General features: G+C 44.3%; 1 protein-coding gene across 1 annotated transcript in view; it reads left to right on the top strand.

The window, feature by feature from the left end:
- LMAN1L (lectin, mannose binding 1 like) overlaps positions 1 to 12,544 on the top strand; it is a 362,659-nt gene that overhangs the window by 167,982 nt on the left and 182,133 nt on the right. Inside the window, exon 6 of the mRNA XM_078685130.1 lies at positions 11,764 to 11,887. Within this exon, the coding sequence (XP_078541256.1) occupies positions 11,764 to 11,887 (124 nt within the window). The remainder of the gene's footprint in view (positions 1 to 11,763; positions 11,888 to 12,544) is intronic.

The following is a 12,544-nucleotide window of genomic DNA, read 5'->3' as shown; positions in this document are numbered from 1 at the left end:
AATTCCAGCATTTTGCCATACTGGAGCCAACAACTTACAAATCCCTTTCATACTGATATGAGCCATTCCATGCGCCATTGTAACCACTGCAAGTACGTACGCATCGTGTAACAACCATCGCTGATGCTCTGACAACTCAACCCAACAGCCATTCGCATCCAATTTACCCGTGCTCTCTCTCCACTCACTCAACTCTTTCTCTGTAGCTTCAGCTTGAATAGACTTCACACTCTCTATCGTATCTTCACACATTCCAATGTCACCAATCCATCTTGCAGGGCCTGCCACATACATTCGACTCATCACATCTCTTGCTTTTGCTTTCGCCACTTCATCAGCAAACGCATTACCGCGACCAACGTCGTCAGTAACCTTCTTGTGTGCACTACATTTCACAATCGCAACTTGCAATGGCAAGGTAAGTGACTCAAGAAGCTCATTCACCAACTGACCATGCTGTATCTTGGTTCCATGCGAAGTCAGAAACCCACGCTCTTTCCACAATCGTCCAAAACTATGAGCCACACCAAACGCATACTGGCTGTCAGTATATATGTTCACTTTCATTCCTTTCGATAATACACACACTCTCGTAAGTGCAATCAATTCTGCTGCTTGAGCTGAATTATGTGGGATATGTGCAGCTTCAACAATCGTATGCAAAGTCGTAACAGCACATGCCGCAGTCGTATCACCATTCGGAAGCTTGAAGCACGAACCATCCACTTATAAGGTACCATCACACTTCACCAGAGGAGTGTCCCTAAGATCTACTCTCCCTTTCGTTTCTTCTTCTGTCCTAAGAAGGCAATCCTGCTATTCAGGAACATCTGTCTCCGCTACAATCGGCAACAACGTAGCTGGATTCAACGTGCTGCATCTTTTTATGTGCACATGACTCGCTAAAAGTGTCCACTCATAACCTGACAATCGAGCACTAGTTAAGTGCTGTGTCTTGGTCCTGTTTAGCAAAGTGTCCACTGCATGTGGAACCATTACAATCAATGTATTATTCATTACCAAACCAGCAGACTGCCGAATAGAAACAGCTGCTGCCGCAGTGGCTCTGAAACAACTCGGCAACGCTCTAGCTACCGGATCCAAAGTCGACGAGAAATACGCACATGGACGCTGCTTGTCCCCAAAAGACTGTGTCAACACTGACAACGCACATCCTTCTTTCTCATGGACATACAGTGTAAAGGGCTTACTGTAGTCGGGGGTACCCAACACAGGAGCCGAACACAATGCATCACGTAATTCTGAAAAACTTTTCTGACAATCATCAGACCACGGAAGGGGATTTGGCGTATCTTTACAGGTCAATGCCACCAAAGGTTTGGCTAGCAGGAAAAAGTTCGGTATCTATTGTCTGCAATATGACGTGATACCCAAGAACGCACGCACTTCTCTTTCTGTAACTAGCACACTCAACTTTGCAATTGCTTGAATTCGTTCTGGGATCAATCTTCTTTCCTCCTTCGATAAGGAATGACCTAAGTAGGTCACTTCTTGTCGACAATACTGTAATTTCGAGAGAGACACTTTATGATGTAAATCAGACAAATGACGTAACAACGACAAGGTGGCTTCTTTACAAATCTCCTCGGTATCTGCAGCTACTAACAAATCGTCGACGTACTGAATCAGAGCAGCACCATCAGGTAAAACAATCGTATCAAGCTGTGTTTTCAAAGCCTCACTATATATTGATGGACTCTCACAATAGCCTTGAGGAGCTCTCTTAAACCGGAAGCTTCGACCTCCTAAACAGAAGCCGAAAATATCCCTACTCTCCTCGGCAATCGGGATGCTGAAGAAAGCATTCTTCAAATCAATCACCGAAAACCACGTGGCTGAAGCTGGAATCATGGTCAGTAAGGCAGTGATATCAGGAACAACAGGAAATTGTGGTACAACTATCTTATTCACCTCCCTAAGATCAATCACAAACCTGTAAACAGGTGGCTGAGAAGGGTCAGTTCGTTTTAGAACAGGCAGAACAGGGCTATTGCAAACGTTACCTCTTGTTTCTTCAATTACACCTTTCTCAATTAGGTCATGAATGATCGCTAGCAACGCCTTTTCACCTTCACTAGAGATCTTGTATTGGGGAATACGTGGCATTTTAACATTCGCTTTCAATGTCACAACATATGGCGGAATCTCCAAAAGACCCACATCATTAGGACCAGTAGCCCACAGAATATCAGGAAGAGATGACAATTCTGTCGGAAGTTTATCCTTAGACAAATACATCGGGGAGACCACTTTCTTGCCCAATGTGAGTTTTACTCCCGAAGGAGAACAATACAATGTCGCATACAATCTTTTCAATAGATCCAATCCTAACAAGTTCTCACCACAACCTGTCGTCAGAATAAGGGGTGCTTCGAATTCACAAGGTCCAACAGAAAGAGACATAGGACTAGAAATCGGGTTCCTAACCGTGGCGCCAGAAAAACCTACTGAAACATTCGTCTCGCCAGACAAAGGTGCGCCAGGGAGTTTAGAGTGCATAATATAACTCTTTGTAGCACCAGTATCCAACAGAAAAGGCTCTGACACACCTGATGTAATCACCTCAACATAAAGTCCACTCTGATCTACTGGAACTGAAACAACTCCCTCTCTTTGTCTATGGCTGTCCTAGCAATCATCACCTTCCATATTCTCACCTTTTGCATAGTAGTCATCAGCATAGTACTGAGTCGTTCTGCCAGACACGGTATTCTGCTGATCAAAATTATTCATTGAATTCTGTGGAGGAAAGGGATGTGTGTTCTGGGGAAAACCTCCACGTCCTCTACCTCTAGGAGCTTGTGGAGCACCCCGACCTCTTGCGCTAGAAACACCATTCACACGTTGTAACAAAACAGGGCAGCTACTTTTAAAATGACCCTCTTCTTTGCAATATGCACACTGATTAGGGCCTACAGGAAAACGTTGCTGAGAAAACTCGAACCTTTGCGAATTGCGCTGAAACTGCTGAGGTTGCTGATAGTCATGGTGACGACTACGGGGTGGATACGCTTGCTGTAAAAGAACCTTCGTTTTTAACTCTTTAGTTTTCTTGTCTGCTCTGTCCCTCTCATCCTTATTCCTATTTTCGTAGTATTGTGCAGTAGCCAATATCTGTGCTGAAGAGGAAACGGCCCAAGAACTCTCTGAATCTTTCAATTTCTTACACAACTCGGGAAGCAAATTGTGCACAAACTTGTCAACGAACAACCGTTGACCACCTTCCGTACTCATGTCTTGACCACTGTGGTCGATAAACGTCTCTTCAAACCTGGTGAAGAAGTCAGACACGGTTTCCTCTTTCTTCTGCTTACATGCAGACAATTTATCCCAATTTACACGCATCGCAGGCATTAAAGTCTTCATATAAGTAACGATCTTACCAGGGAGTTCTGCTACTAAAGGCTCAGGTTTAGCACCACCCACTTGTCTGTCATTCGCAGCACTAATATTAGCCCAAGTGTCGCCTAATTCTTGCGCATGATCTGTGTGACGAATCAAACCCCATAAAGGCTGTGGAACCACATTTCCAAACAACATGTCTATATCAGCTAGATTCATAACACATGAGTCTGCAGTCTGAGATAGTTCCTTATAATACCCTGCAGGATTTTTACGAGGGTCAGGTAAAGTCTGCTTAAGAGCCAAGACCTCAGCACGTTTCCATGGAACATGTACCCAAACACGCTGAAAGTGAGGCTGAACAGGTGGATTAGCGGCTAGATCCCCTTCTTTCCAAACTGGGGGAACTTCTCTCATTGGATATTGTCGCGCCTTTCTCCTAACAGAGGGATCATGTTCAAACAACGACCGAGAAATACCCTCACTCCTAAACGACAATAATGTCGCAACTGCTTTTTCAACATCGGAACACACAATCGTTCCTTTCGCAAACTCGAACCGTACACGGCACAACTCAGGTGCATTGGGTTCCAAACCATTATCCTCCAATTCTTCAGAAAGAAAAGCACACATTTTGTCAAAAACATATCTCTGCTTTGGTGCTTCCCATTGACGAAAAACATCCATAACAGACTCTAGCACATATCTTGTGGGATCAGTAACCCATTTATGTGCCAAATAATCCAATGTTTCCCGCTCTCTAGAGTCTGGTACATGACTACGCAACTGTGTGCGCGTTGAGACAGGGGTCATACTCGCTGCCCCAAAGAAAGGAGATAGAAGACTAGCAACAGTATCAGTCATTCTCTGTCGAACAGAAGGAGAAGTTGATAAAAGAACAGGAGGAAAAACAGAGTGAGGCAAAGCAGATGCAGAGGCAGTATCAGAAGGAATATCGGGAATGGTAGTCGATACAGTAGGCAAAGTCGTAGGAAGTGAAGGCGAAGCAGGTAGCAAAGTTGGCGGCCCTTGAGGAGGCTGCGCCATAGCAGTAGGAGCCAACTGAAGAGCAGCTGGCGGCTGTGGAAGAATTTGAGGCACAACAACCGTAGGTTGCACAACTAAGGGTTGCGGAGGTGCTGTAGCACTCTGCGCATAAGGGGGTGGCGAACTCAATAAATGTGACATTAAAGGGTCTTTCTCAAGTTCCTTTGCTGCATCTTGCTGAAGAAGCGGCAGAACTGGATAGCATTTATCAATTGCCATTTTACCTTGCCTGTGCAACTGCTCACTCGCTTGTTCTTCTTCGTTATCTTTAAACTGTATAGCAGCTAGCATTATCGAGATACTGTTTTCTCTTTTATTTCTCTTTGCTAATTTAATTTCTTTCTGTTGGGCTTCCTTTCGCCATAGGCGGAAAGAGTCAAACATCGCCGGCCGGGATTTCTTCTTGAAGAGTCTAACTTCTAGATTATCTAAAATCTCGGTGTCGTAGCTACCATATTGGGGCCACTTTAGGACACCGTCCTTTTTCGTGTAACGAATCCATACTTCGTTATATGCGATGGGGCCCACGCCATGCTTCACATACAGTTCATAGGTTTGAGTTCCAATTGGAGGAACAAGACACGAGTCCTCCAATCGGGAAACCCTACTTCGACCACAACAAAACAAATTTCCAAGTCTGCTAAGACCAGGCATCTTCGCTCTCTAGTCTAGCTTCAAACTTCAAGGGAATATCAAAACGATAGTCTCGTGAATACACGAGTCCCTCGGCTTTGGTACTTGCAAGTTCCAAATCAAAGATCCCAAGGGGATACCCAAAAACTAAGGACTGGGAGACGCTCCACTCATACTTAACTGAGGTATCGATGGCGTCACCAGAAGACTCGTCTATCGTCTCGCTCTACAAATCGCCAAAGGGTCCAAGACAGGGCGATAGTCAGGGCAGCGGTCCTTCGTAGCCGTTGGAAAGCGGGGAACCTCGCAGCAAAAACTTTCGGACCACGACGACATGCAGTGGTCGATGAAGTGGTTGGCCTTCCTCCAGAATTTTCACACGAAGCTCCTCACGAACCTCTGGCTTGGACCGGTACCACTGAAATCGCCCTACGTTGGGCGCCAAATGAAGTACCGGGTTATTTAGAACCCAGCGGTGCCAGGGGACACACCCAAAGACTCCGGATTCTCCTGTCTCAGACTACAGAAACGCAGAGACTTCTTGGTGACGTCAACGATCAGATTTATTGGCTGCAACCAGTAACAGGTATCCTAGAAGTACAACACAGTGTATGTTCTCAGGAGACTGCTCAACTTTACAAAGCTGGTCATCCCTTTTATACCAAATATTATGCTTCAGGCAAACATTCCTTATTTACAGTTTGACCATTTATTTTATTTATTTATTTATAATTACATTTATTGAGCGCGCAGCTACCCGGAGGTTTCCCGGCGCTAAAACAGGCTGAGCAGTATAAGGAGTGCGAGGAAATATCAAACTAGAAAATTAAATATCAAAAAGCCAAGTTTTAATTCCTTTACGGAATTTCAGAAAGCACAGTTCAGAGCGCAAAGATTGAGGTAGGGAATTCCATAGAGAGGGTGCCAACAGGGCAAACGAACGTCCTCCCATTTTGGCTCTGTTAACACGGGGAGTCCTGAATTTGTTCTGAGTAGAAGACCTAAGTGTACGAGGGGGAATGTATTGCTGAACCAAAGCAGAAAGGTAGTGAGGGGCTCTTCCTGTCATAATCTTATGCATATAGCAAAGTGCTTTGAATTTAACTCTACTCTCGATGCATAACCAGTGCAGTTTACGCATATGCTGTGTGACCGAGGATCTAGTAGGGAGGTGACAGATAAGGCGGACTGCCATATTCTGTACCACCTGAAACTTCCTGGTCACTTCCTTGCAGGCACCCAAGAGTAGGATGTTCCCATAGTCCAGGCGTGAGGTGACAAGAGCCTGGACTACAGTTCTCAGGGTGTCGGCCGGCAGCATCCACGTGATTTTCCTCAGCCACCTGATGATGGTGGTACAGGTGGCGGATACTTTCACCACGTGTTGTTTAAATGATAGTTGGTTATCGAAGATAACCCCTAGGTTCCGAGCTGACACAGTGGGAGTAGGTAAAGGGCCCATCTCTGGTGGCCAATGTTGTGGGCCCCAGAGCGAGGTGTCTGAGCCAAACAGGAGCAGTTCTGTTTTGTCCCCGTTTAGTTTTAATTTGTGCATCAACATCCAATCTGATATTTGTTTCAGCCCTATTTGAAGAGAGGAGGAGGGGAGTTTTTTATTAGTAGAGAGTGAGTAGATGACTTGAGTGTCATCAGCATAGGAATAAATTGTGAGACCAGCCTGTTCCGCCAAAAAAGCAAGAGGTCTCACATACAGATTGAAAAAAAGGGGACTAAGGATAGAACCTTGGGGGACACCGTGAGTGGAAGAGAGTATGGATGAAACAGATGTGGAAGAGAAAACTTGAAAAGTGCGATCAGAAAGAAAATTAGCAATCCAGGCCAGGGCGGAACCACCGACGCCAAGAGCCTTCAAGGTGGACAACAGAATGGAATGGGAGACGGTGTCGAATGCGGCACTCAAATCAAGCAAGATGAGTGCCACCGTCTCCCCATTGTCCACCTGACGTCTGATGGTCTCTGACACACCAAGAAGAGTGGTTTCCGTAGAAAAACCAGCCCTGAACCCGGATTGAGAGCCATGTAGAAAATTGGAAGTTTCAACATAAGAATTAAGCAGGGAATTAACATGTTTCTCCAAAATCTTGGAAAAACATGAAAGCAACGAAATGGGGCGAAAATTAGATAGGTTGTTGGGATCTGCGTTAGCCTTTTTTAGTAATGGGACCACCATTGCATGCTTCCATTCGTTTGGAACAATAGCTTCTGTTAGTGAGGCGTTCAAGACATCCAAAATAATATGGAGTGAGGCTGGGTCCAGTGAACTCAGAACTTGAGGGGGCATAGGGTCCAGGGGGGAACCAGATTTGATGTCTTGAAGATATTTTTTTAGAAGCACGGGAGAAATGGGATCCCACGCTTGGAGTAGGGGAGTCACGGGCTCAGAACAAAGGGTGGGAATAGGGGAAGGGTTGCCCAGGACTTGAACAGAGTGAGTGGAAACTGCGGGCATAGAGTTAAAAATATCATAAATCCTATCAATTTTCTCAAGAAAGAAATTGGCTAAAGCATTGCACTGGGCCATATCCAAACAAGGGTCCTTAGGAACAGAGGACGCACCTGACAGCTCTTTAACTATTTTAAACAGGGCCTTAGGTCTGTTTTGTGCTGTAAGTATGGTGCTGTTAGCAAAGTTGGCTCTGGCGATATCACAAGCCGAGTGATAGGCTTTAAGAGCAAACTTGTATTTTGCTTTGTGATCTGGGTTGTAATTGGAGCGCCATATACGTTCCAGCTTTTTGCATTTGGATTTTTCTAGGCGAAGAGAGTCATTAAACCAAGGTGCCGGTGGATGATGCATTTGTGTTTTGTTTTTTTGAGTGGGGAGGCATGAGTCCAAAGCAGTTGTCAACCATGATCTAACAGCAGGTAGCTCTTTAATGGTCATGCTAGAAACCGTGGGTTTTGAATTGGCAAGAAGAGAATTTAATTTATCTATATCTAGACGTTTCCAATTCCTGCTGGCTTTATGGGGAAGAACAGAACTCGAGGAGTTAGCTCCAGTCATTTTAATTGAAAAGTTGACGATAAAATGGTCAGACCAGAGGACAGGAATTGCCGATTGATAAAAGATGTCTGTAAGGTTTGAAATAATGGGATCTAGAAGATTGCCAGCCTTATGGGTAGGGTCCGAATTATGGAGGTGAAGGTCAAGCGCTTCAAGATCCTGTAAAAGGCGTTTAGAAATAACACAAGAAGTAGAATTGAAATGGATGTTTAAATCACCTACAATAATAAAATTAGTTGATTGCACTAAAAACGGGGCAATAAGTTCAGGAAATGAGGCAGCCCAGCTGCTAGCAGAGCCCGGTGGCCGATAGATCAGGGAACCGGTCAAGGTGAAGTGAGGGGAAAGTGTCAGTTTAAATAAACCAGCTTCACAGTTAGGAAAATCGAGGTCTTCCCATTTGCAAGAGAATTCTCTCTTGAAAATAATGGCAATTCCCCCACCATCTTTAAGAACTCGGTTACGTCCTACATAGGTGTAATCGTTAGGGAGAGCCATGGCGATGTCGGGGCCAGAGCTGTCATTTAACCAAGTTTCTGTGACAAACATGGCAGCTGGACTAGCTGTCACTAGAAGATCAAAAATATCTCTCTTGTGCTTCGAGAGAGAGCGGCAGTTAATACTGATGAAGCTCAGAAAAGTGCAGGGATTGTGCAAAGTAGTAGGAGGGATTGACTTAATGGCAGGAATATTCCAAAAGGTGGATGAGATACAGTTAATACTTGAATTGAAAGAATCCAAGGCAAGGGAACAGTGAGGACAAGTGATGGGCGCGTGTTGGCAATTCAGAACAATGTCCGAGGAACAGGGTGATCCCCGCAACCGAAGTAAGGCAGTGCGAGAATATGACGTAAAAGTACGGGCAGGGGAACTGGTCCCTGGGCCCGTACTGGCGCGGACGGGCGCAGACGGGCTTAACTCTGGCGCGACTCCGGCGCGCCTACATCGCGCCCGCTGCGCTCGTCCGCTGCGCTGACGCATTTACATATTTTCACGACAAAGAAAAAGCAGAATCATGATGACAAGCCCATATTTCAGTTTGTCCAGCCCACAATCAATTACCCGGCAAGGCCCAACACTTTTCATCAGATATCGGACGGACCCCTAATAAAATTGGGCACCTCCTCATCGTAAAGCAGGCCATAAAGAAAGGAACAGAGACAGGTGTGAGTTAGATTAGACATAGTTGTTTGCAATACAGGGTTTATGGCATGTTGTGGCTTGATTCCTAATCTCGATCGGCCACTAGCAAAGGAACTGGCCGAACAGGTTTGGCTTCGGGCAGTGGAGTTAGCTTGCCCAGGTCACACAGAAGTCAACAGAGAGTGTACGTGTTCCTAGGACTCGTTCGGCCACTGTCATCGGCCTATGTGAGGGCAACCACAAAATGGCTGCCGTATACAAAATGGAACCCGAGGGTTCAGAACGGAATCCCTGATTTCCTGGTGATCTCGTCGCTCGAATATGACGAAAAAAACTCGCACACCTTACACTTGTCATTTTCGGTCTGATGTTACCAAAATAGTCATGATACGGCGATTCTTATGACAGGGGTGCAGAATTAGAGTACCACAGCGCGAGGGGATTGAAATCCCCACAGGCTCCCTGAAGCCTTTGTTCACAGCCAGAGCTGTGAACAAAGAAACATTGGAATGTTGGAGCTCCGGGCTTATACCAGCCATTATAAGCCGGGAGCACTTCATTGTTTTAATGGAGGTACCAACATTCCAATGTTCTAATATAGTATTAAAGTCTGCAGCAGCAGAGTAGTGACCGTAAGAGAAGGTCACCAGCAACTAACTACCAGATCCAGTGTACAACAGATCGAGAGTCTAAAAAAATGCTTGTCACAAGACAGCAGCTGGTACAGGAAAGCAGCTTGCGCAGCCCACAAAAAACGTTACTTGTACAAGTTTAGCTAAAAGTACAAACATCTCCTAACTCCGTAACGAAATGCTAAAAAATCTAAAGCAACATTTAGAAATATTAAAAAAGCATAGTACTGCAATTCAGCTTTAGCCTAAAATAAACTCATTTAATCTTTTGGGTGTAACAATTTTTCTATGGGACGACAGTCCATAATATTTGCTTCCATTACAGATGAATTACTCCTTTGACTTGGTGATATGATGTTGTCATCATTCACCTCGGTGGAAATCTTAACTTCCTTCTTGCTACTACCACCCTTACATCCAACAACCGCCCTCGATCACACAACGAACGAGACAACTCACACGCACCAGAAGAGGCATTTTCAATGGGCAAATTGACCATGGAATCTGTAGAGAGGAAAGTAGTGAACCAAAATCACCAACATCAGCATGAAAACATCTCTAGCTCTCTTTTACCTCCACATTTTGTTCTCTGTTCAGCAAGCGCGCATCAATCTTGGCCGGCCTGTTCATCCTCCACCAACAACCATTCTTTAGTTTAGCAGATGATTCACCCACCTTAACTTCCCTTTCAACCCTTTTTTAGGGGTGGTATCCATCTGTTAATGCCCTTCTGTTGTATTTGCTTCCACCTATGATTGATATCCTTCTGTAATACCCAATGAGTTGATATTGATTTTTCTGTCTGATCTCACTGTTCTCTGCAGATCCTTTATTCCTTTCAGCTTGCTACTTACCTTTTTAATGCTATCTTTTGTTGTACTTTATTTAATGTCCTAGATAGCTGGCATGTTTTTCTTTACACCCTTCTGGTTAACATCTATCCTTTAACTCCTACTGCACTTGCTATCATACATATAATGTCCTGATGTGTCCTGATGTGTGTGGTCGATACATTTCTAAACCTCAATGCTAAGTTTTCTCTGTGTGCTGTGGCTAGATATTTTCGAAAGACTGGAAGTGTAATGGCAGGAGAATTTAAACCGGATGAACAGGCTACTCACATGCAACGATTCTGTCCTGATTGAATTTGGTGGGGGAAGGGGCGGGGCTCCCTTTTGCAATTGACCTTTTCTATGGATCCTGTGTTGGTCATTACTGTAATATGATGAGACCAGCCCTTAAAGCATTTGCTATGGTGATTCATCAGCCATAATGAGCCATTAACATTTCTGATGGTCCTGTCAAGATGTCTAGTTTGTTCTATTTGATTTTATAACTTATTTCGTATTTTCGATAGCACGTGATAGTTGCCCTGGGGTAGACGTCACTGCTCAATGCAGTAAGTTATAGCTGTTGAATGATATGCAACGGATAAAATAGCATAAAACCTGTGTTATAATATGTTATACATGACTTTTTACTCCATTGCTCTGAACGTTGAAGGGATCTACTTTGAGTAAGGTTCTTGTGGATCTAACTCTCATAGCAAATCCAAGGGTGCTTCTGCTTCTGTGTCATTTCATCTTTTGGTTTTTCCGGTGAGGGAGGAAGGCCATAGTCCATTGTAGAGTTCTATATCATTTAATAATTTTCTCTCTCTTTTAAGCATTTTTAATGGATTTTATAGGATTTGCAATCATTTTGGAAACTTGTTTAATTGTATTTTTAATGGCATTTTATTGTTTATGAATTATGTACTGCTTTTATGGTTTTAATTAACCGAATAAAGTTATTTGACTGACTGACTGACTATATCTGGCTTAGACTCAGAGCTTTTTTTTAGGGTTGGCCCTGATTGGATGGGAAAAAGATGGACAGTAGTGATATGTAAATGCCTTACCTTCAATTTCATTGTTTTAGATTGCCATCAATACTGGTCTCACTCCCGGGGATGATTTCTACGAGACGTGCACCGAAATAAAGAATATGGTGGTCCCCTCGTTGGGCTTCTTTGGAGTGTCGGCAGCGACGGGTGCCCTGGCAGGTCTGTCTTCATCATCTTTGGTTGTGTGCTCAACTCTTAGTGGCAGGATGAGGAGGCTTGTTCTGGAATACTCAGGCATAGAATCTGGTAAACTAGGTTCAGATCAAAACCTGAACACCCTCCACATAACCTCAGTCACTGCATTAGGGAAAGCTGAAAGGTCTGAACTTGAAATAAAATCAAGTTGAGATCAGAATCCTTTCATAACATAAATTGGTCTCAATACAACAAGTTATAAAATCCCTACCGTCTCAGGTTTATATCACATAACATGTTTATATCAAAAACATATTTTTATGTGGGGCCCAAAGTGTTATACAACATCCTGCACAACTTGGAGTGTAGAAAGGGGAAAGGGGAAAGTTTCTGTAGGCCAGCAGAGAGGAGATTGTGACCGGGCTGTGGTTTTGCAATAGGCAGGAGTGGGTGGGATGAATGTGGTCCAAGATTTTAAGGAAGACAAAAGAGGAGGGCAACATGTTGTCATGCGGTTGAGGACTTAAAGATTGGAGACAAACAAGGCACTCAGATTTTGGGTGCTGATGCTGCTGATGGAGAAGAACCGATGACTGGCAGCTGTTAGATCAACCCAGGTAGTGTCTGAGGAACACAAGCATCTCAGTTCCATTAAGAGTTCGACTAGAGGGCATTGGAATG

The sequence above is a fragment of the Lissotriton helveticus genome, chromosome 3_2 (genome assembly GCF_964261635.1).
Source record: "Lissotriton helveticus chromosome 3_2, aLisHel1.1, whole genome shotgun sequence".
NCBI lineage: Eukaryota > Metazoa > Chordata > Amphibia > Caudata > Salamandridae > Lissotriton > Lissotriton helveticus.
The sequence above is the reverse complement of the archived record's forward strand: the minus strand, read 5'-3'. Positions and strand labels throughout refer to the sequence as shown.